General features: G+C 34.2%; 4 protein-coding genes across 5 annotated transcripts; 3 read left to right on the top strand and 1 right to left on the bottom strand.

The window, feature by feature from the left end:
• Positions 1-3,075: 3,075 nt before the first annotated feature.
• Positions 3,076-10,172, top strand: LOC125827003 (transcription factor MYB3R-2-like). Of its 2 annotated transcripts, none has more exons than XM_049506358.1 (9): positions 3,076-3,154; positions 4,573-4,716; positions 4,839-4,905; positions 5,261-5,318; positions 5,529-5,623; positions 5,726-5,829; positions 6,517-6,645; positions 7,890-9,087; positions 10,120-10,172. In XM_049506358.1, exons 2-8 carry the CDS (start codon positions 4,601-4,603, stop codon positions 9,079-9,081), a joined length of 1,761 nt encoding a protein of 586 aa, XP_049362315.1. In that variant the 5' UTR covers positions 3,076-3,154; positions 4,573-4,600; the 3' UTR covers positions 9,082-9,087; positions 10,120-10,172. The 2 variants fall into 2 exon arrangements, with proteins under 2 accessions (XP_049362315.1, XP_049362314.1); XM_049506357.1 differs by having other exon boundaries at positions 3,089-3,202.
• A 3,323-nt stretch (positions 10,173-13,495) lies between these two features.
• LOC125826537 (bifunctional UDP-glucose 4-epimerase and UDP-xylose 4-epimerase 1-like) lies at positions 13,496-16,680 on the top strand. The gene is made up of 9 exons (XM_049505890.1): positions 13,496-13,984; positions 14,374-14,423; positions 14,534-14,669; positions 14,969-15,070; positions 15,186-15,413; positions 15,701-15,782; positions 15,938-16,020; positions 16,134-16,225; positions 16,336-16,680. The coding sequence occupies exons 1-9, from the start codon at positions 13,787-13,789 to the stop codon at positions 16,418-16,420; spliced, it is 1,056 nt and encodes a 351-aa protein (XP_049361847.1). The 5' UTR covers positions 13,496-13,786; the 3' UTR covers positions 16,421-16,680.
• A 310-nt stretch (positions 16,681-16,990) lies between these two features.
• Positions 16,991-18,300, top strand: LOC125826726 (CASP-like protein 4A4). Its single transcript, XM_049506071.1, has 3 exons — positions 16,991-17,289; positions 17,430-17,565; positions 17,753-18,300. Exons 1-3 carry the CDS (start codon positions 16,991-16,993, stop codon positions 17,936-17,938), a joined length of 621 nt encoding a protein of 206 aa, XP_049362028.1. The 3' UTR covers positions 17,939-18,300.
• Positions 18,301-18,378: 78 nt separating this feature from the next.
• On the bottom strand, positions 18,379-20,594 carry LOC125826467 (DEAD-box ATP-dependent RNA helicase 47, mitochondrial). The gene has a single exon (XM_049505804.1). The coding sequence runs from the start codon at positions 20,441-20,443 to the stop codon at positions 18,797-18,799; it is 1,647 nt and encodes a 548-aa protein (XP_049361761.1). The 5' UTR covers positions 20,444-20,594; the 3' UTR covers positions 18,379-18,796.
• Positions 20,595-22,371: the final 1,777 nt, after the last annotated feature.

The following is a 22,371-nucleotide window of genomic DNA, read 5'->3' as shown; positions in this document are numbered from 1 at the left end:
TTTGGATCAAAATTATTGAGTTCTGATCGTTAATATTTAATGATCTATATCAGTGCCCTCGAATCAATATAGTTGAAAAGACTATATTTAGGTGACTTATTAAGTGTACAAAAAACCAAAAGGAAAATAGAGACTTGACAGTAAGAAAGATCAAAGTTTACTAAATATGAAAGACAATTGTTAATTTCCTTGTACAAAATTAGGTGGTGGAAAATTCGTATTCAATTCGTTGTGTCTCACTTCTGCTTGATTTTTATTTTATTTTTTTGAAAAAGGGACTGCAGAAACCATTTACTTATTTATATCATATTCGTACAAAATATCCTCTCCTTCTTATTTTATATGACAATATTTTACTGAGCATGAAATTATGTAAAAGAAAAATTAAAAAGTTATGTCATAGACAAATCACAAATGTGTGGTCATAAAATTATATATTATTAACGCTAAAATAAAAAGTTTAAAATTAAATAATTTTAAATATAAAATGTATAATTCTTTATGAAATAAATTAAAAAGAGATATATTCATATTAAGTAGGATAAAGAATTTTAAAAAACAATCATAAAGGAGAAGAAAACTCGAATGATATAGAATATTTGTAGAAAGGATAACGTCTCCAAATAAAATATGGAACAACTCAAGCAAACAGTGCTAGAATTCGAACATAATCAGTTAGTGTTTGATTCCAATTCTCAATTGTAATTTTGGTTCAATGATTATAAATGTATTTAGTGTTTGTGTGGAAATTTTTTTCCACATTATGTAAAATTTAGTAAAGAATAAAACGTTTCTATTAAGATTCTTTTTTGTCGCGAAGCTTGAAGTCGAGGATTTTAGTTAAAAATAAATGGATTGTATTCATCATCACATCACAATCCTCAATAATTATACGTTTTAATACACTTTGTCTCAAATACAAATAGTAAACGAGTCAATATATAACGTAAAAATAACGGTGATATATGATAAATAATATGGGATATATATCTAAGCAACTATGACATGTTCAAACTTAATATTTTATAGTACATTTTAATTTATGTCACGATAATATATTTTTTCCACTTTCATAAGAAATTTTTTAACTCAAGTTACATTTTATATAGTTTCAAAAGACGAAAATATTTAATTTTCAAGAAATAATTAGTCTAACCTGATTAATTGAGCTAAAAAGGTAAAAATTGACGAAGATTATGATAGAGGAAGTAGTCTACTATGAGAACATATTATGCAAATGAGTGAAGTGATACTTTAAACTAATAATGTGCCAAGCACTTCCCTTTTTTATAGGAAAAATCTTTTTGGCCAGAAAATTTGGCCAGAATGATATTTTATCTATGTTATTTTATTTTTTAAAATGTTTTTACTCTTTTACCTTTAATATTTTTTAACTAAAAAGATGAAAAAAAGATTAGTTTGTTTTAAAATAAAAAAATATTATAGTTATTTTAATTTTCTGGCTATTTAGCACTTCCCTATTTTTTTGTTAATAGTTTACTGGATTGATATAAAAAGAAAATCTTCTTAAAACATCAGATGCAGCATAAATTAGAAGAACACACAAATTATCTAAATGTAAGGAATATTTTCAAAATTTAGCTAAAAAGTTTCCCCAAGTTACGAGGGAATACGGATGTTCATATTTGGGATAAAATCGATTCAAATCGGAATACTCAATCAAATCAATTAAATAAAATAATTTTATTTTAATTTGATTTTACATTTTCTAAATTCAATAATAGTTGGTTTTCCTTATAAAAAAACTCAAAAAATTAATCGAATCAAACCGATAAATTTATATATATATATATATAGCTTTCGTCAAGATTTATTTACAATTTATTTATAAAAAAAAAAGTTCAACACAAGAGCATTTATCTTATTATTTGTTTCATTTATATGAGTGTTTATGTAAGTTTTTTATGAAATTAGGAATGTCATTGTCACTTCCTTGTCTAGGACAAAGTGATGAATTTTGACGCCTTGTTCACGTTAAATTTAGTGTTCGAAAGTTTTGTAATGTCATCTGATCTTACTATTTTTCTTTGGATGACTTGTTCTCTTTTTTTCCTTCCGTTTTACATGAAGCATTTCTTTTACGTTTGTATATGATTAATAACTGAATAATCGGATAAAATCACACTGAAATCGATGACAATCAAACTGATAAATGTATATTACAGTTGGTTTGATTTGATTTTGATTTTGACCAATAACTGACCCTAATCGATTTGTGAACACTCATAGTTGGTGGTAATGGTGGTTGTAGTTGAGTTGAGGACGGTGATTATGGACGTTAGATGGTGGTGATAGTTGTAGTTGAAAATAGATGAAATAGTGGTGAATCGTCATCTCTATAGAAATTCTTAAATAAACATCTTAATAACATTAAGACTTTAATATAAATCTCAATCACTCCGACTTATTTAGACCCATTAAGTGATTGTAAAAATCAACACATAAATACCCCTGCTTATGACATAATGAGTAATTAAAATCTGAGTATTTCAAATTTTCATTTGTTAACATTAAACGTACTACAAAACACGTGAATTGTTAACCACACAGAAGAATCCCAAATTTGCAAAATTCGACCATCCATATGTGACTGAATTCAATAAAGTCATTATTATCAGTAACGTTTTTATCTTTAAACCGTAACTCATATCAACAACTTTTAAATCCGTTACTAACAAAAACAATTTGTATATATATATATATATATATATATATATATATATATATAAAATCCGTTTACTCCATCCGTCTACTTTTTATCCATGTATTTTTAAATAAAAATAATACCTACTACATTATCAATAAATGATAAATGAGATTATACTAATTCTAATAAGTTTCAAGAAAACATATTAGCTTCTTACGATTCATTTAGTTGAAGAACATATTATCTCGAGATAAATTGTAACTCCACCAAGGGGCGGAGCTAGAAATCGAGTAATATAAAAGGAGTCCTTCCCCAACCCCACCGCTTGAATGTCTTCCTTCTATAACACACTACTTTCTTCATATATATATTTTCAAATCCAACAAATCCGTCAGTTACTCTTCGGAATATTCTTCAGTTTCCCGCTACTCTCTCTTTCTCTCTCTAAAAATTAATATCTTTAAACCCTAACTTCACTCAAAAACGGTCAGTTACATTCAATTATACTACTCTCTTTCTCTCTCTACAATTTAGGTACATTTTTCTGATTTTAATGTTTATTTCACGAATTCGAAGCAATTCAAGCTGTTTTGTTCATCGTTGTATGTTTCCAAGCTGTTTTATTTTGGATTTTGCGTTTTTTGTTGGTTCGTCAGGTGTGAATCTGTTTGTTGTGAAATTTTGATCCTGTTCGATTGATTGATGGAATGTTAGTGTAAAGTTTTGATATTTGTGGTGAATTTTGATATTTTTTTGGTTAAGAGATGTAAAAAAGGGGATTTTTTTTGTGTGTTTTGTGTTTGGGCGCATCTATGGAACGGGAAGATGTACGAAAATTGATTTGTATTGGAATGAGTGAGTTTGAGTGGATAGGAATGATTTATATAGCGGATCTGTACTGGTTTGGGGTTGAGGTGTAGTTCACTGAAACAGTTCATTTAATTTGACTACTCTGATTAGCTATATATGTATCTGGATTTTAGGTGCATTTTTATGTGTTTTATAAATTTGTTTTTGTATCCATCCCCTGTTTATTTTACTATTTCGAAGCAATTCAAGTGTTTATCTGCATTTCACGGCGTCTTGTTCATTATTGTATGTTTTGAAGCTATTTTTTGGGGAAAATAATTGTTTTTTTTGCTTGTTGGTGTTTTTTATTAAGGTGATAATTCTCTTCGTTTGGAAAATCTGATAATGTTTGATTGCTGACAAAATGCTAGTTTAAAGTTCTGATTTTTGTGTTGAATTTTGAGTTTTTTTTTGTTTAAAAGTTGGATTTTTGTGTGTTTTATTAGTTCTTGAGGAGGTACTTTAGGGATAAGCATGAAATTGAAATATATGAAGTAGATTTGTTTGGCCACTACACAAAAATGATATGCACAAATTGATTTATATTGGGGTTGAGCTTGAGTGGTTGGTTACAAATGATCTTGATAGAAGATCTTTGCTAGTTTGGGGTCGACGTTTAGTTGATTGATTGATTATCCTGAGGAGCACACACATGTGCATTATCCTTCTCTTGCTGAGCTGTGAGATATTTCATTGTATTGCTGGATTATTGGAAAATCTCTCCACACCTTTGTTTGGGTGCCATGAACATTTAGGATTGAGGATATATGCTTGTTTTCTTGTCAGAATCTTCTTATGATCTGTTTGAAAAAGAAATTCTATTTTCTTATTTGGTGTAACTAATAGCTCTTGCCACTTCCAAGTCTAGATAAAAGAAGAGGGTTATAAGTTGACAGCTAGTATAGCATTATACTGATTGTTGGGCCCAACATGTTTACTGGTGTGAATAGAGCGAAATGTGGATTTTAATTTCTGTAACTGTTCTCGTTTTCCTTAATTAGCTTGTGCGTTCAAGCATTTGTTCTTACTTCTTCCTCGTCGTAATTGTTTTGCAGTTTAAGGATATTCTTTGGCCGCAAGATCATGATACAAGTTAAAGAGGAAGCTCCAACTCTGGACATTGGTGGATTCATTTCTTGTTCATCTCTCTCTGATAGCAGTTATGAGGCTAGCACTCCGAGATGCTCCTCCGAGCCTGGGTAAGCTGAAACCTTTGATTTTTTTCTGTCTTTGAACAGTTGGGCCTCAAATAAGGTCTTTGAAAAAGATGGCTGATTGATGCAATTTTAGTTTTCACTTCAATTGTTTAATCCTATTTCAGTTCCAGTTGTCGAAGGAGCTCAGGTCCAACTAAGCGTTCTTCTCAGGCAGGCTGGACAGAAGAAGAGGTAATAAGGCTAGTCGCTGGAGCTCTTGTTGTACCTATTATGTGGTTTGATTTCAAGTGCATTAGTTCTCCATTGAATCTTTCTTCATACATGTATGATGGTTTTTATAACCTTGTGATTAGAGTGTGTCTCCTTGATAATTAGGTACTTATAGAATTATCTGTCTGAGTTGTCATGTCCTTTTTCCTTTTGGCTTCTGATGCATGTGGATGCTTAGGATGTATAATTGAGCAAAGGAAAGGATAAAGATAGATTTTGTTAGTCATAATTCCAGTTTAATTTACTCACTTTTACTAATTCCATAGGCTCATTTCCTTTGATCTAGAAATTTCTGACATCTTTATTTCTTTCACAGGACAATCTATTGACTGAAGTGGTGGAACGGTTCAAAGGAAGAAACTGGAAAAAAATTGGTAAAACCATTTATTCTGTCTTGCTCTATACCTTTCAGCTAGGTTAACCACAAAAACCTTTACTTTTTGCTCCAAGTCACATTATGACTTGGTTTCCATCTTTTGAATACCTGGCTGTTTCATGGAGTAACTTATACTGTTGTATCTATGAGCAAAATTTGTCTGCTGAACATTTTGTGTGGTTTTATTGTGTTCTCTTTTGTTCTATAGCTGAGTGCTTGAATGGAAGGACTGATGTGCAGTGCTTGCATCGCTGGCAGAAGGTTCTGAATCCTGAGCTTGTAAAGGGTCCTTGGACAAAGGAGGTATTAAACAGTTCTACAACCATTGCTTTTCTACGAGTTATATCCCAATTATCAAGACTTTGATTATTAAAAACAACTGTTTTGTTCCATTTGGAATTTCAGGAGGATGACCTGATTATTGAGTTAGTTGAGAAACATGGCTGTAAGAAGTGGTCTGCTATTGCAAATTCTTTGCCTGGTCGCATTGGCAAGCAGTGTCGGGAAAGGTCAGTTTCTAACTCTGCCTAAATCTGTTGCTATGCCACAGCTTGTATTTATACCTCCAACTAATTTACATGATCATAAACCCAGAACTTTTCAAAAGGCTTCCTGGAACATCTGTAGTTATGTTGCTTACAGAGTTATTCCTTGCCTTGAGAACTCATTTTGTCTCACTTTTCTCTTGTGTTTTGCAGGAATCTTATCTTTTTGTCTTATTTTCACTTTGCCCTACTGGATTTTCTGTCCTGTGTAGGTCCTGCTCGTTTATAGGAGCATTGTATTTCCTGTTATCTATTGCTTGATGTTGTGTGCGTCTTTTCAAAGCAATTAATCAATCAACTAATGCCCCAATTCGTAGTAGGGGTTGGCTATATGAAAATCCATAATTTGAGGCACAACCCTTCTTTATAAGGATTCAGACTGGCTATGTTTTGCACATAGGCAGATTTTTCTTTTGTAAGTGAATAAGAAAAAGCATGAAAACTGGAAGCCAGCTAAATATTTGGTTACTGCGATTTACTGGTGAATCATTTGGTGGATTTTGCAGTTAGAGCCTAAAAGGAGATCCACATTTCTATATTCTGTTCCTATTGAAAAAAGGAAGTGACATAGGTTGATTAATTGCAAGTTATTATAGTTGTTTCAGTCTGCTATGTTCACTAACGTTGTGAGATCGTCCATGAATGTCACAGGTGGCACAATCATCTTGACCCAACAATAACAAAAGATGCCTGGACTGAACAGGAAGAATTGGTCCTATGCCACTATCACCAATTATACGGAAACAAGTGGGCTAAAATTGCTAGGTTTCTGCCCGGAAGGTATTCTAAAAAATCTATTCTTCTATTATGTAGATCAGTGTGTCTGATTTAGAGATTCTTTGGGCATTCGTAAAAATGTAGATCAAGTAATTTGTAATATCTATCACCCTCTCATACCAATGGCAGATCATGTGGAGTTCATGATTCTGAAAAGTCAGCATTAGTAATAGTGTGGTATAACTTGTATGCCATATCAAACACAACCTTTTGATTTTTAGGATTCCTTGGTACATTGCTTACAGAGTGTATCCAAATCTTGGACACTACTCGAGTTTGTTCAAGGGAGATAAGTAGATAGTTTTTATAATGAAGGCAGTGAAGGCATATGCAGCTTTCTCTTTACTTTTACTTCTCCTTATCTTATTCTCCAGTTTCACTTCCATCTAGACTTCTAAATCATTTTCTCCCAATATGGTTTCTTCTTTTACTTCTTGAGGTTCAAAACTATCCATGTCTGGAACTCTCTTAATATTTTATTTTGTCAATTTGAAATGGAAAAAAAGTTGAAAGCATCATTTTGGGCCTAACTCCACCCCAATATCTAGCTCAAGAGGGGAGGATTTCCCAAGACCATATATGAAGATCAGCCATCTCTTTTTCATTCTATATGGGGCTCTTAAACACTCTACGTCATGCCCAGGACGGAACATCTGGAGTGTGGGCAATTTAAATAGGGACCCGACATCGGGAAACAAGAATTGGGATGAGTTCTGGTATCACTAGGTAAAGAAAATGGATCTTGGGCCTAACTCAACCCAAAAGCTAGCTCATGAGTGGAGGATTTCCCAAGACCATATAAGGAGACCACCCATCCTTTTTTCACCCGATGTGGAACTCTTCAACAATTTTCAACTTGTAGTAATAAGCTAAGTTTTGTTTTTTAGTCAGATTGACCCTCGGCAAGCAAGTTAGGAGAACCAAATGGGGACAGAGGTAGTAATAGTATGATAGCTTCTTTCCGCAGAAGCCTGGATATTCTAGGTTTCGTAACTGTACTTTTAAGGACTCAATGTGCACCCTGTTTAATTCAGAGGATTGGCATTCTTTTGTGCTAATAGCTGCAGGTACATGTGTCAATTTGTATCTATCAAGTCCAGTTTCTAATTTATCATGATTACTCTAAAATGATTTTTTTGCCTACGCTTGATGCATTCTGTTTGATTGATTTTTGCTCAAGTATCATAGGCACGTATCTTTGATTAGTTCTCCTTTCTGATCTATTTTTCCTTTTGGCGCTCTCTTAGGACTGATAATGCAATTAAAAATCATTGGAATTCCACTCTGAAGAAAAGATTGAACTTGAATTTACTAAGTAGGTTAGTGCCGGATATCAAAAGTGAGGGATCTCCGGACTTCTCAACTCACAAGAAAAATCTGGAAATCAAGAAGCATCCAGCACAGGCTCATAATGCAGAAACAGTCTTTTTGAGCGAGCAGACAGGAGTAGGTAATGCTGCTGATGCTTGCTCAACTGATTTGAGAATTGGATCTGCTAATTCTCCTCAAAATGGTTTGCATAAGGGTACTTCTTCATTTGGAGCCTGTAAATCATCAGAACAGAAGGCGAGGGATCTGATAAAGCGATTTGGTGGAATACAATTTGGCAAGGCAGAAATTCTTCCAATTGGGGAGACAGATAAACAATGCCAATCCACTTTAAGTCTCACTAAAATATCATATCCTCTGTTGGACTCTTCTTTAAATGTTCCTTTAGATCCATCACACAACACCAGATGGAGTAGTTCTCAATTTGAGGCTGTTCGTCCTACTTCTTTTGGGAGTATGTATGAATCTCCCAAAAGGTCTAGGTACGACGCTGTTAATGATCCTGACCATGATTTCTTGAGTTTGTCATTGGCTGCCTTCACCGAGGTTTCCCACGGTAACAAGAAGAACAAAACATATGATACACAATCTTCTTTGGCTCTCAATCAGCCTGGCCGCTTGTATTATGAACCACCAAAAGTAAAGGACTTGATGATTTCTTCAATGGATGAAAACCTTAGTAAAGACAACTTTATCGGGCAACATCATGGCCATCCACTTTGCTCTACACCTCCTAGTCTTAAGTTAACAGTCTCTGCTAATGGTAGCAGTCCAGAATCTGTGTTAAGGAACTCCGCAATGAGCTACACAAAAACTCCTTCAATCATAAGAAAGAAGACTTCAAGAATTGCAGAAGCTTCTGGGCATTCTAGTTGCACAGGCAGTACCACACCCATGCATTTTCTCGAGAGTGTACCTGACAGGGAAGACTCCTCAAACCTGAAGGACAGGATTTCTGGATGTAAAAGATCAGTTTCTGGAAAATCTCTTGGAAGACGGTTGGAATATGCCTTTGATATGGAATGGGATTCCTCTAGATCTTGCACACCAGTTTCTGCAGTTCCACCTTGTGGACTTACTCTTGGTGCTAATACAATGTTAACACCATAAAAACAGGTAAGTGATGTATTTTCGGTTTTAGTTTTTCCTTTATTTCAGCTTTTTCCTGCCCAGTTAGACGTTTTTTATTATTTGAGAGCTTGAACTCTACATGAGCATCTTTATTGCTCTAGTTCCAGTTAAAAAGAGCAACTGATCTGACAAGTCTAAGAAAGATCTTAGCCTAACCACATATTTATGGATGTGTATAATTGTATTGCTTTCCGCATTTGTTACTCTCCCCAGTCTAAAATAAATGTTGTTACCTTTAAGAAAATTATTATTAGCACTAATCATAAAGGGTAATTTCTCATCACATTACCTTCCATCTCTACTCCGAACTTTTTAAGATCATTTATTGGAAGTTAGGGTAGATTTGAAAAATAAAATTAATGCCTTCTTGGTTTTCTAGAGCAACACTTGTATGGACCAAATTGATTTGGCTAAAAAGACGTTTATTTTGGACCAGAGTAGTAGTATATTTTGAGCAGTTACCCTTCCAAATTATGTTTGGCATTTTCGAACATAGCAAGGTGACCTATGTTTCAGTTATTTGCGAACCTTATCCAGTGATTCTTAGGCTCCTTGTTTTGGACGACTAGAATAGAAAGCAACTTCAAATTGATGTTTGATCCTTGTTTTAGTTAAATCAATGTATAAAACAAGTGAACTCGTCAAGCTTCTAGCTTGTTTGTCTCAAAGAACCCGTGAACCTGCAGGTTTTCACGACTTAAAACTGATCTGAAGATGACCTTATGGTATATTGTTGAACAAAATGGTATATTCATTGCCTATCTCCTATTAGATTATTTTTGCATGTCCTTATTTGCAAAACTGATAATACTTTATGGCAGAAGGAGTGAAGTTGTATGTGCATGGATGTGTTAATGTTTATGGTAATATGTGACCATTCTGCAAAGAGCGATGTCACATGTTTCCGCCTAAATGTTAATCTGTACTCCATCTGAACTAGTTTTGATCTAATCCTGCATTTTACTTCAGATTATATTTGTATTATTTCTGTTATAATTCTCTTCTTTTTGATTTTAGGATGAGCTATAGAGGATTTGTCTGGGGAAGCTTTTGTTTTAGATTACAAGCAGGTAAATTTTTACTATCTTCTCGCAGTTGTTTCACAATTATTGCTAGTACTCACATTTGTACTGGTGTATCATATATCAATCGATCAATTCCAAATTGCAGAGTCAGTCAAATCATACTAAATAATGAATCAATCAAAGAACTCTCAACGCGTGTCAATTATCGAGGTAACAAAGACCAGTGAAGCAATGACATATGCCGAGACACTTGACTGAAGTATTAGTTGGAGATGGAAGCTTAATGAGAAAATATCGCGGAAGGTATAAACTATATGACAAACATGTAAACTTATTAGGTTAAGATTCTTGTTTTGGGAGTCGCACAATTCTGTGTGGATGTACTCTGAAAAACTGTTTCCCTGTCCTATTTCAGAAGTCTAGCTGAAGGAAAGGATTGGTTGTGTAAATATGCATTTAACTCAATTGCCTGCAGTTTTGTGGCATTTTATATTGTTCAAAAAATGTGTTCCTAGTGGTGTCTTGTTCCATGCCATTGATAAATAAGGTGAAAGTTAATTGTAGTAACTAGTAGTTTGGTAAGTTTCAAAATCTACTCTCAGCTTGATTAGTACATTAGGTTGTATTTCATAAAGGAAGTCGGGGATCGATTCTCATAGTCATTGCCCTTCTCAATCGAGCTTGATGTATCCAAAGTGCGGCTTACATCTCTGATGTGATTTGTGAACTATAAGTTCATAGTGATTTTAGGATATGGACGTATAGCGTCAGCATTTTTGGTAGACCATCATTTTCTCCAAATAACAGAATTGTATTTTGCATCCTTAGCTATCTCTTAAAAAAAATGTTTTAGGAAAATGATACGAACCAATTATTGCTTTGTCTATCAATCATTTAACTAATAATATATCCTATAATAGTATTCCCTTTTTCTTTATTGAACGCTTTTTTCTTTATGATAAGATTAGAATTATTATTCCTATATTAATGTTAAATTGATATTGGTTTTTATCCTATCTGATGTACCGTTTGATTATAAAATGCAAAATGGCAAACAAGAAAAATATTTTATTTTCACTTTTGTTATTTTTTTGACAAACTGAGCTATCTGTACCAGATTTTCAGTTAGGAAAAGAATTCTTGGAAATCGAAATCTCTTAAAGATGAGAATTCCACGTCAGCCTTGACGTTGAAAATGACTCAAAAAAAGCTTTAGTTTTATCAAATTGGACTATAAAGCTTTTGTGTATTACAATAGGGAAAAGGCTCAAATATGCCATCGAACTTTCAAAAAAGGCTCATTTATGCCATCCGTTAAAAGTTTAGCTCATCTATGCCATTACCGTTTAAGAAAAGGCTCATTCATGCCATTATTTTTTAACGGTGATTTTGCAAAACCATTTTTTACACGTGGCCAATTATAATTCGGCCACGTCATTATTTTTTTCAGAATTTTAATTTTTTATTATAAAATAAATAATGACGTGGCCGAATTATAATTGGCCACGTGTAAAAAATGGTTTTGCAAAAAATGTTTGTTCAAAATTTTGATTTTTTATTATAAAAATAATAATGACGTGGCCAAATTATAATTGGCCACGTGTAAAAAATGGTTTTGCAAAACCACCGTTAAAAAATAATTGCATGAATGAGCCTTTTCTTAAACGGTAATGGTATAGATGAACCAAACTTTTAACGGATGGCATAAATGAGCCTTTTCTAAAAGTTCGATGACATATTTGAGCCTTTTCCCATTACAAAATCATGTACCCATTGCCATATGGTGAGAGGTGATAATGTTTGGGTGTGCGAACAAAATTCAATGTAGTAGTTGAGAAAAGGGAAAAAAGTTACATATAAAGTGCAAAGATATTTTTAATGATGTGGCATTTTAAGCTCAAAACGAGGATTTTATGATCTTGTTTAGAGAATTTTAGATTGATTGAGGAAATGATTTGGTAAAAAAAAAAAAATGAAAATGACAGAGTGATAATATGAGGTTTAGCATAGTGCCTTAGTTGTATGTGAATACATGAAGGTAGACTTTAATGGTCATGATTACCTAGTTGAAACGGATGGACACAGTTGCTCTCTATATAAATTCATGTTGATGACTCATGTGAAACTTAATTTGAGAAAATTAATTAATAATTTCAAGTTACTAATATTTAATAATAATTGAATACATAGTTAAATATCTATAATTATTTAATAAATCTCTTAATATACTTATTCACATTCCATATTTTTATTAAGTGATTGAATAAGGTATAACAATACATCAATTAAATGTTAAAAGCCTACATGCCAACACATATCATGCACTTACTGCCTTACTATAAACACTGTATGCAAATGAATGATTACCAAACATTACCCACAATGCAAGGAGTATAGTTCAATGATCTCTTATAATTTTTCGAAAAAACTAATAACCATATCTAAACATAGTCTAAAATGTAAACAAATACAAAGAATACATTAAAAATCATTATAAAATTTAAGAGCAACAAGTTGTACAAGTTTTTAGTAAGTGATATCTGGGAATATTATATATATGTTCATAATAACATACAGATTCACCAAATCCTTATTTGACTATTTGTCGAGTAACAACATAAGTATTATTTACTTGGTAAGCCATACTCAATATAATATACATATTACTATAATATATATTATATTATTATGGAATGTAATATAAGACTTTAATCTTTGAAGATTTGTCCTAAAACATTCAAAAGATTACTTTCCCAAAAACAAGTTATATATGGAGTGACTCCCAACATTTATCATTTAAAACATTACTTCATACAAAATTTGTACATAACATAGTACATACAAAATTTGTACATAATAGTACAAATTAGGCCTTCTTATCGATCGATTTGATTTTAAAGGTTATCAAATTTATTAAAATACAAAATAATTATATATTAAAAATCAATTTTAAATTTTTACAATAGGCAAGCATCAGAGTATTACCAACAAATTTTCAAACTACAACAAATGCCAAAGATTTTTTTACAATTAGCTAACATAATTAATAATACTATATTGAGTAAACATGGAGAACATGAAAGCATCGTTTTCATCGAATAAGACTGTTATTTAATAACTACAATAGAGTTATCAATTAATCCATTAATAAAAAATTCAAATTGTTACAATATACAACAACAAACATAAACTCAGTAAAATTCGGAGAAGATAAAATATATGCATAAATAGTAAATCATTGAGATTACAACAGAATCCTAACTTAATTATAAAAGATTCTAAATCATTATAAAATTGTTAAATCAATAATTAACTATCGCCCCCTCACCCCACACACACAAAACTCATGCAGCCATAATTAGGATCCTAAACTTCCATAAAATTCTCTTTTCATCCCAATCTTCTCCCAAGAAACCCCACCCACCCCACCCCCTTTAACCCCCTCTCATAATTTTTCCAATTTTTTTCCTTATTTAACATCGTTGCTTATCTACTTTTTTTCAAGAAGAGTCTTGATTTGCTCAAAACTTTTTCCTTTATATCATCCCTTTTTCTTCACGTATCTTCTACAACTAAAAGAAAGAACCCATTTTTTCTCATTTTCCATAAAAATTGGTTCTTGAAAGGATAAAGATTGAATCTTTTTTGTGTTTTATGAAATGGGTGTTCAGTGTCAAGAAAATATTTTGGTTACTGGAGGAGCTGGTTTCATTGGAACACACACTGTGGTGCAGTTACTGAATGAAGGATTCAAAGTTACCATCATTGATAACTTTCATAATTCTGTGGAAGAAGCTGTTGATAGAGTCAGAGAATTAGTTGGTCCTCAACTTTCACAGAATCTTGAATTCCATTTGGTATGATTTGTTTTTTCAATCTTTGATTTTGATCAAAGCCAACAAACACCCTTTTTCTAAAACCACAAAATGGGGGCAAAAATGGAAGGAAATGTGAAAAAATGAGCTTGATATGTTCAATTTTAGCTCAATTTACATTTTGTAGTCATTGAATGTTTAAGGCTCCATCATTAGCTTTTTGTTGCTGCCCTGTATCATGTTGTTATCATTTTCTTAAAAAAGTAATCTTTATTTTATTTTATAGGAATCTTGATAGCTCTGTGATTGTACAACTAGGTCTTTTTAATCCTAATTTTGGTTTGTGCAATGAATGTTGATAAATTCACAATACTAGAATTGTGTTTTTTCACCTTATTTGGGATTTTACCTTTGTTGCTTCTTGGTGGCAGGGTGATATTAGAAACAAAGATGACTTGGAGAAGCTATTTTCTAAGAAAGAGTATGAAAATTTTCTTGTTTTCAAATTATCTCCAGCTGTTATTATTTCCTTTGAATGCATTTCTATGGTGTGTCTTGATATTCATTGTTTTGTAATATATATTGAAAAAGGTTTGCTGCTGTGGTCCATTTTGCTGGACTTAAGGCTGTTGGAGAGAGTGTTGTTCAGCCCTTTCTTTACTTTGAGAACAATCTGATTGGATCAATAACTTTGTATTCAGTCATGGCCAAGTATAATTGTAAGAAGGTACGTCTTTCGATATAATTTGGTTTCATATAGTGAAATATGCTATGCATTCAAGGCAAGTTGGAATCTGTTATGTTGATGATTGTTGCTACCCTGTACTTATAGTTTTGGTAGAGTTTGAAGGAAAACAGTAAATATGAGCTTCTTTCAAGAACTCATTTAGCCTCAAGAACATGGGGCGTAGCTAGGGGGCGAAAGGGGGTTCAATTGCTCAGGATGTGGCATATTTGGAATTCGTAGGAGGGTATTGAGTCGGTTCGTCAGGTTGATAACTTTTTAATGTGAATGTGAAATTGCAGTTGGTTTTTTCATCATCTGCGACAGTTTATGGTCAGCCTGAAAAGGTTCCCTGTGTGGAGGATTTTGAATTGAAGGCTATGAATCCTTATGGTCGAACAAAGGTTTGTATTGTTAATAATTGTATCTTAATTTTGTAGTGATTAAAGATTGATCATTTGATACTATCTCATTCTGTAAAGTATGTAACTAAACCTGTGTTTCGTTCTATTTAATTAGCTATTTCTTGAAGATATTGCTCGGGATATCCAGAAGGCAGATCAAGAATGGAATATCATACTGTTGAGGTATTTCAACCCAGTAGGAGCTCATGAAAGTGGCAAACTCGGGGAAGATCCAAAGGGCATTCCCAACAATCTTATGCCTTACATTCAGCAAGTCGCTGTTGGTAGATTGCCAGAGTTGAATGTATATGGCAACGACTACCCTACACCTGATGGTACCGCGGTAGGTTATGTTTGGCTGATTCTTTGTGACTGTAGCTTCTTTGTACGAGGAGAAAAAAGATATTGAACGACTCAACATAATCATCTGACTAGAGTTCATACGAAAGAAACAGAAAATGAAGTGTGAGCAAAACTTACCAGCTGGAACAACTTATTGAACTACTTATAATGAAGAGAAAAGACAGAAATATAGTAGAATATCCAAATATATTCATGGCATGAATCACCTTTAACATATTTTGTTTCTGTACTTGACTGATAAATGATTTTTAATCTATTTCTCACTAGATACGAGATTATATCCATGTTATGGATTTAGCGGACGGTCATGTTGTTGCACTTCAGAGACTTCTAAGGCAGAATCATATAGGTAAGTAATCCTTTTCAAAGCAAAGTTTAGATCTGAATTCTTTTGACATTTGTTCGAGCTAATGATACCCTTTTGAATGATTTTGACGTTTCATATTTTGCTGTTGAAGGTAACATCTTGTGACATTTGTTCTTCTCTTTGATGGTTTGCATTAGGTTGTGTTGCCTACAATTTGGGTACTGGAAAAGGCAAATCTGTCCTAGAGATGGTTGCTGCCTTTGAAAGAGCGTCTGGAAAGGTCTCTTAACGAAACACGCTAATATGCTAAACCATACCTTGGAGAATGTGAATTATTTGAACAAAGCAACAAGCTCATCATATGTTGTACTAATATTTTTTTTTTTGTTCCAGAAAATCCCGCTTAAAATGTGTCCAAGAAGACCAGGAGATGCCACTGCTGTTTATGCATCTACTGAAAAAGCTGAGAAGGAGCTCGGTTGGAAGTAAGTAGTAAATGGTTATTTTTCTATCCTTAGATCAACTAATGCTTGCGCCGAGCAGCCTCACCTCCCCCTGTTAAGGCTAATCTTCTTGCATAACTCTTTCATTTCAGGGCAAAATATGGTATAAATGAGATGTGCAGGGACCAGTGGAAATGGGCAAGCCAAAATCCCTGGGGTTACCAATCAAAGCCTTGATGTGTTAAAATAATAATACAAGTAGCACTTGGAGGACAAAACTGTAGTCAACATCCTAGTACTTTACATTTTATGCAAACATAGATGTATCCAAGGACAAAAGTGTTCATCAATAATAGTTGTTGATGGTTATGTGCTACTAAATCCTGTTGTTGTTTTCCCTTAATGGTTTATGGGAACTTGAATGTTCCTCCTATTATGATCCCTTCAACCAAATTTCTTTACTGATTGTAATTCATTCAAAAAGAGTAAATGATCTAAGTCTATTATGCTATTGAAGGTGTGCAATTCTATACTTCATTGTTGATGAAGTTATGGTTTATAATTGACTCAAGCATATCTTTTGGCTCATCATAGTTGACTTTTTTCACCTACTTACATTTTAATTTAGTAGTGGTTAACCAACTATTCTGTCCTTTGGACAAGACTTAATACCAGCTAGTTAGTTATCTCTGTGTAAAATATGCAAATTTGCTGCAAAAGAATCCCAGACCTGGTTCTTTCCTGCTATTGGTCAAATTGTTCTTTTGAGTAAAATCATTTGCTAACAGTTGGAAAAAGGAGAGAACTATGAAAGAAGGTAATGTGATGGTGATTGCTCAGAGAATGATATCTGGTGCTTCTCCTTCTCCTTCATTAACACCACACTCATCAGCTACACAACCACCTTTGCCAACACCATCACCATATTCGTTCTCAGTGGCATCGACAAGGTTGAGATCAAGGCCTTCTATATATGCATATGACCTTGCCTTAAGATCACTGGCACTCTTGTTCTCCTTCATCTCTGCTCTTTCACTAGCTGTACCATCACCAACAAGGACAAAACGAGGAACGATTTCCAAATTCTATGATGACTCACAATTAACGTAAGAATCAACACCAAGCTTATTATTTTTGTTGTCTCCAAGAACCCTTGCAAGGACTTCTGATAGTATAGGATTTTAGGATTTAAACTAAGACAACATTCAGTCCTATGGTTTTGAGAGCTGTTTTTACACTACTGCAGGTACTGCTTCACAGTAAGTATATTAGTTTTTATCTACTCAGCCTTTCAACTCATCAAGAGAGTTTGTGACATCGCTTATAGAGGTGTCTTGATCTCTGATATGACCTCTGACTATCTCAGTTTCATACTCGATCAGGTATTTACTAACTTCAATTAGCTAGAGATTACTTCCGAGTCCAAAACCTTAAGGAAGCTGGCTCACTGTCTCACATGTAACTACGACCATAAAATGATAAAATGGTTGCATCCCTACCTTTAGTTAAAACTAGTAGCAAGATAAAGCTTTCAAAACAACGAATTCTCATAAGCAGAATGTTTTACAGTTGACAGGTTACCTTCTCGTGTCCTCTTCTTCAGTAACTATACCGGTCATTCAACAGATGGATAGCCAAACCCCTCTCTGGAAGGCAGCTATTCTTGCTGTTTGCATGTCATTTATTGCTTTCATGGTCCTTGCGGTGTCTGCACTCTTATCAGGCTACAAGCTGTGCAAAAGGATCATATGGTGATGAACTGAGAATTGAACGTGCAGCCTTCAACTCCAGGATTGACAAAGCAACCGTAGTGTAAAATGGGACATGATTTCTTCTCTCCTTTTTGTTTCCGTCAAGAAGTTTTGATCTGCTTGAAGCATCACAAGTAGCAATTGGGTGGCATATACCAAATATCCTCTACTACACTAATGGTCTGGTAGAAGTTGATAACAACAAGAAGAGGGTTTCAGAAGTTTATAGCAAAGAAGAGGAAAAAAATTGGTAGAAAATATGCACATGCACTATTAATTGTAGTGCCACCGTCATGGTGAATGAACAGTATAAGTAGTATCAAACTAGTTTGTACTTTTTTTTTGAAAACTTACAATTCTCTTTCTACAGAAAATGTTATACTGCTTCCACTTATGCCATGAAGATAATAATTGAACAGGAGTATTCCCTTCTCTGCGTCGTGAATAAAATTATAAATACTATAAAACACTAGCGATTCCATATAACCAAAATACTCAACCTTCCTTGATGAACAAAGAAGTAGGTTCAGTTAAAAACCTACAGTTGTCTCCTATTCAACATTAGAACATCAATTCACATAGTACTATACAACTAAAGACAAATCTTGAATAACATTTGTCTCAATTGGCTTACATATATGATTCCAAATAAGTAGAAGCCGAAGCAACTCGTTCACCATACCATCAGATATTCAGATCCAATGTAGACTGCTCGGCACATTCTTTAGAAGGCAAAATCTCATCTGAATTCGCATGTTAATGGCTAGCAACAACATTTCAGCTCTCACCATTAGTAAACAAATTTCAGTTGTCTTTAGTGATTTGTCTTGTAAAAATTTGACAGAAGCAAGTGCTATGCAGTTTAATCTTCTATAATGACAAGATTTCCCTCAGAAAATTCACAAGCCTGGATGGAGAGGGAAAGCTGCTTCTGTAGCTTTTTTACCACAAAGACTTCTGACTCTTCACATATGGTTACTACCGTGCCCTTGCGGCCAAGCCTGCCCGTACGGCCAGCTCGATGAGCATAATGAACTGAGTCCGTAGGTAACCCCAGATTAACTACAAGATCACATTCAGGTAAATCCAAGCCTCTAGCTGAAAGCTCATTCGTTAGCAGCACCCTGATCTCCCCATTTCTGAACTTCTTTAAGATTGTTGATCTTACAAGTTTGCTGAGATCACCATGTAATTCTGCAGCATTCATACCACGAGCTTCTAGTTTAAAGACGGCATCTTTCAGTTGTTTTGTGTGGTTCATAAAAGCTATTACACATTTGGCATCCAGAGCATGCACACACCTTCTTAACATATCAACTTTGTGCTGTATCCTAGTAATAGTGTAATAATGCTGCAAATTAGGGGGTAAGCTCTGAACGTCAGGCATAGGTTGTACATTTGAGCTTGAATCAGTAGTAGAAGGTGTTCCCGGTATATTAACAGATCCAGCAGGAGTGACAGACTCGAGTGGAACAACTTTATTGGCTTGGATGAGAAGTGGATCACAACCCCAACTTCTTGCTGCTCTTATAACTGAAAAAGGCACTGTTGCAGACACCATGATAGTCTGACGTGCAGCTCGCTTGACAAGTGGACTATTTGACTCTCCTCCGCGTGCACCAGGTCTTCTCCCCACATGGTCTAATATACGCTTCATGTCCTCCCGGAAAGTGAATGCAAGGAGTTGATCAATTTCATCCAATACCAAGTAACGACAACCATGGGTAGGAAGCTTTCCAGCTGCACTAATCTCTGCTATCCGCCCAGGTGTCCCCACTACAATGGCAGGCTTGTTCTTCTTCAGAGCATCCTCCTGTCTAGATCGGTTTGCACCCCCTACAAGCTGCTGGACTAGTTTCTTATTCGCTGGTCCTAACAGCTTTTCAACTTCCCTGACAATCTGCATGCCAAGTTCCCTCGAAGGAGCTACTATAACTGCTTCGATGTCTATTTTTTTCCCAGTTTCATAGCCATCTGAAAGTTCTTCCTTCAACGGACCAACTCGAGACAGTATGGGAAGGAGATAAGCTAATGTTTTTCCTGAACCTGTGTAGGACTGGATCACAACATCATGATTTTTAAGAACAGTTGGAACTGCAGCAGCTTGAACATCAGTCGGAATCGTAAAGCCTTCCTTCTCTAGTCTTTCGACCAACAAAGGTGGAATGCCAAGTTCTGAAAATGACTTCGCAGCAAATGGTGCGGTCATTATATCTACTGGATTTTTCTCCTTAATCAATCCTTGTTTATTGCCACTAACTCTTTTCTTCTCTCTACTCTTGGGGACCTCAATTGTTGAAATTCCCTGCTGGAGCTTATTTTTCTCATTTGCACTTACTGTCTTAACTTCACTCTTCAATCCAAGGCTAGATAGAGTGAGGGATCCACTGCTACTTAAAAAGCGAACATTGCCTTGAGATGGAGCTATCCGTGTAAACTGTGTAACTTTTCTGAAAGCTAAAGAATCCCCAATTAACAAGAGGGCCCTTGTTAGCACTAAAGCAGGCATGGTTTTTCTAGTACTTGTTTTCCGAGTGGCTATCTCATTTAACAACTCAAATTTGATATGACTATTTATAATGCCAAAATCCTCTTAAGCAATTTACTATCATCACCAATCAGACTGCAACAAAAATGTTAACATATCAAATATACATAACAATATAGGACCTATGATAAGTAAAATTAAGATTTAGCATATCAGCATTCTTTTTACTAAAAATTGAGAATGTAGTGACATAAGTATGCCTCTTTTGCTGTAATATCCCTCTTCAAGAAAAAGAAAATAATCAGCAAAGAGCATTAGTGCAAAAGGCATGTCAAACAACTCAATCAATCAATCGATCAATCAAAACTAGTTAGTGTCTGTACTCTGTTATACGAATTCTCTATATCCATCCCGCTCCCTTCAGCCATAAACCCTATTTTCCTTTTGTCCACTTAGCTTGAACCTCACCTTAGGTGCCAAGTGATAGCCTCTACTCCCTAACTAAACATAGTTCAACTATCCAGCCCATATCATTCCAACACTAAATAACGGTGCACCCTTGAAGATCAATAGCAGGGACGACCGAATGACGTTTACTGCAGTAAATCATATCCCCCATAACCCGAAACTCTTATATTGACATTTGTTGAACACCTAGAAACTAGAAGACACTAAAAAAAACAGACATTTCGTCAAACACATGGTGACCACTAAACTCAACTCTCAGTTCTACACACCTACGCATTTCCACTATCACCTTCAACGTACAATTTATAAAGTTTTCAGCTTTCAAGAGAGTTCGAACTCGGCAATCAAAAGATCAAAATGGAAACAAACAAGAAGTAAAATTTGAAGGAAAACTAAACAGATAAGAGAATATGAAATTAACAAAAACAAATAAACAGGAAAACTTAGCCTCCATTGAATTGGGGAAGAGAATAAAGAGGAAATTGAAGGTGTTTTTTACCTTCTTCTTCTTCTCACCTTAGCTGCCCTGCCTGTTACTCTGCTAATAGTGAAAGCTAACCATATCCTGATTCTTATCATTCTTGATGATAACCTCAAGGCCCAATATAAAATATCACATTCATTTGGGCTTACATGTAAAAGTCCACAATTTTTGGACCACTATTTAAGGAGTAGCCAAATTTAGAAAAGTAATTTTCTTTTTTTATAATTTATATAAATCACATAGTGTTAAGAGCTAATTATATTAGTTCCCTACTCTTTTTCAAATTACAAAAATCCCTTAAAATTTATGGATTTCGAATATCTCACTGGACTTTCGGATACATTAGCAGAAATCTGGATACACAGGTGAGGGATATATCCGAGAGGGGATAGGACATCCAGATACATCACCGGACTTCCGAATACATCAGTAGACATCCAGTTACATAGGTGAAGGATGTATCAGAGAGGGGAGGGATGTATCCAAGAGGGGATAAGGATGTATCAGTGAGAGGACAATGATGTTCCGAGAGGGGATTTTTGAAAAATTTTAAATGGTAGGAAATTTTAGAGATTATGATAAAATAAGATGTATATTTAGGTAATTTTTCCATTTTTGGGGGGTAGTTTAATCATTTCAAAATCAACGATATTTCTTATCCAAATATCCGAGTTGAAGAATTTACATGGTTTAAGTTTAAGCAATGCCTAATCATTTTAAGTCTTAAACCACACCCTATATGTGTGATCTAAATCATTAAAAAAATGTGACATTTGATTAAAGGTCACACTTTTCATTCTAAGCAACACTTTTAGGAGATGACATAAACGAGTCTAATATTTTTCCCAAGGCAAAGGCTACGATGTGGACAAAGTGTGGCATTTTCTATGATCAAAGGCCAAGCTGGTAGAATCCCTCTATGACCACGTTTTTCACACCCTATAACTATACTTCTAAACCAACATTTGCAAAATGTAGCCTTAATTAATTAATTAAT

The sequence above is a fragment of the Solanum verrucosum genome, unplaced genomic scaffold, assembly GCF_900185275.1.
Source record: "Solanum verrucosum unplaced genomic scaffold, falcon-dt-bn FXZP01000060.1, whole genome shotgun sequence".
Taxonomy (NCBI): domain Eukaryota; kingdom Viridiplantae; phylum Streptophyta; class Magnoliopsida; order Solanales; family Solanaceae; genus Solanum; species Solanum verrucosum.
This window is presented reverse-complemented; position numbering and strand designations above follow the sequence as displayed.

Coding starts and splice junctions, on each gene's coding strand:
- LOC125827003 (XM_049506358.1), top strand. CDS start 4,601: ATGATACAAGTTAAAGAGGAAGCTCCAACTCTGGACATTGGTGGATTC. Junction 4,717..4,838: donor AGATGCTCCTCCGAGCCTGG/GTAAGCTGAAAC, acceptor ATCCTATTTCAG/TTCCAGTTGTCGAAGGAGCT. Junction 5,830..6,516: donor GGCAAGCAGTGTCGGGAAAG/GTCAGTTTCTAA, acceptor TGAATGTCACAG/GTGGCACAATCATCTTGACC.
- LOC125826537 (XM_049505890.1), top strand. CDS start 13,787: ATGGGTGTTCAGTGTCAAGAAAATATTTTGGTTACTGGAGGAGCTGGT. Junction 14,424..14,533: donor AAGCTATTTTCTAAGAAAGA/GTATGAAAATTT, acceptor ATATTGAAAAAG/GTTTGCTGCTGTGGTCCATT. Junction 16,226..16,335: donor GAGAAGGAGCTCGGTTGGAA/GTAAGTAGTAAA, acceptor CTTTCATTTCAG/GGCAAAATATGGTATAAATG.
- LOC125826726 (XM_049506071.1), top strand. CDS start 16,991: ATGAAAGAAGGTAATGTGATGGTGATTGCTCAGAGAATGATATCTGGT. Junction 17,290..17,429: donor TATGATGACTCACAATTAAC/GTAAGAATCAAC, acceptor ACACTACTGCAG/GTACTGCTTCACAGTAAGTA. Junction 17,566..17,752: donor TCAGTTTCATACTCGATCAG/GTATTTACTAAC, acceptor AATGTTTTACAG/TTGACAGGTTACCTTCTCGT.
- LOC125826467 (XM_049505804.1), bottom strand. CDS start 20,443: ATGCCTGCTTTAGTGCTAACAAGGGCCCTCTTGTTAATTGGGGATTCT.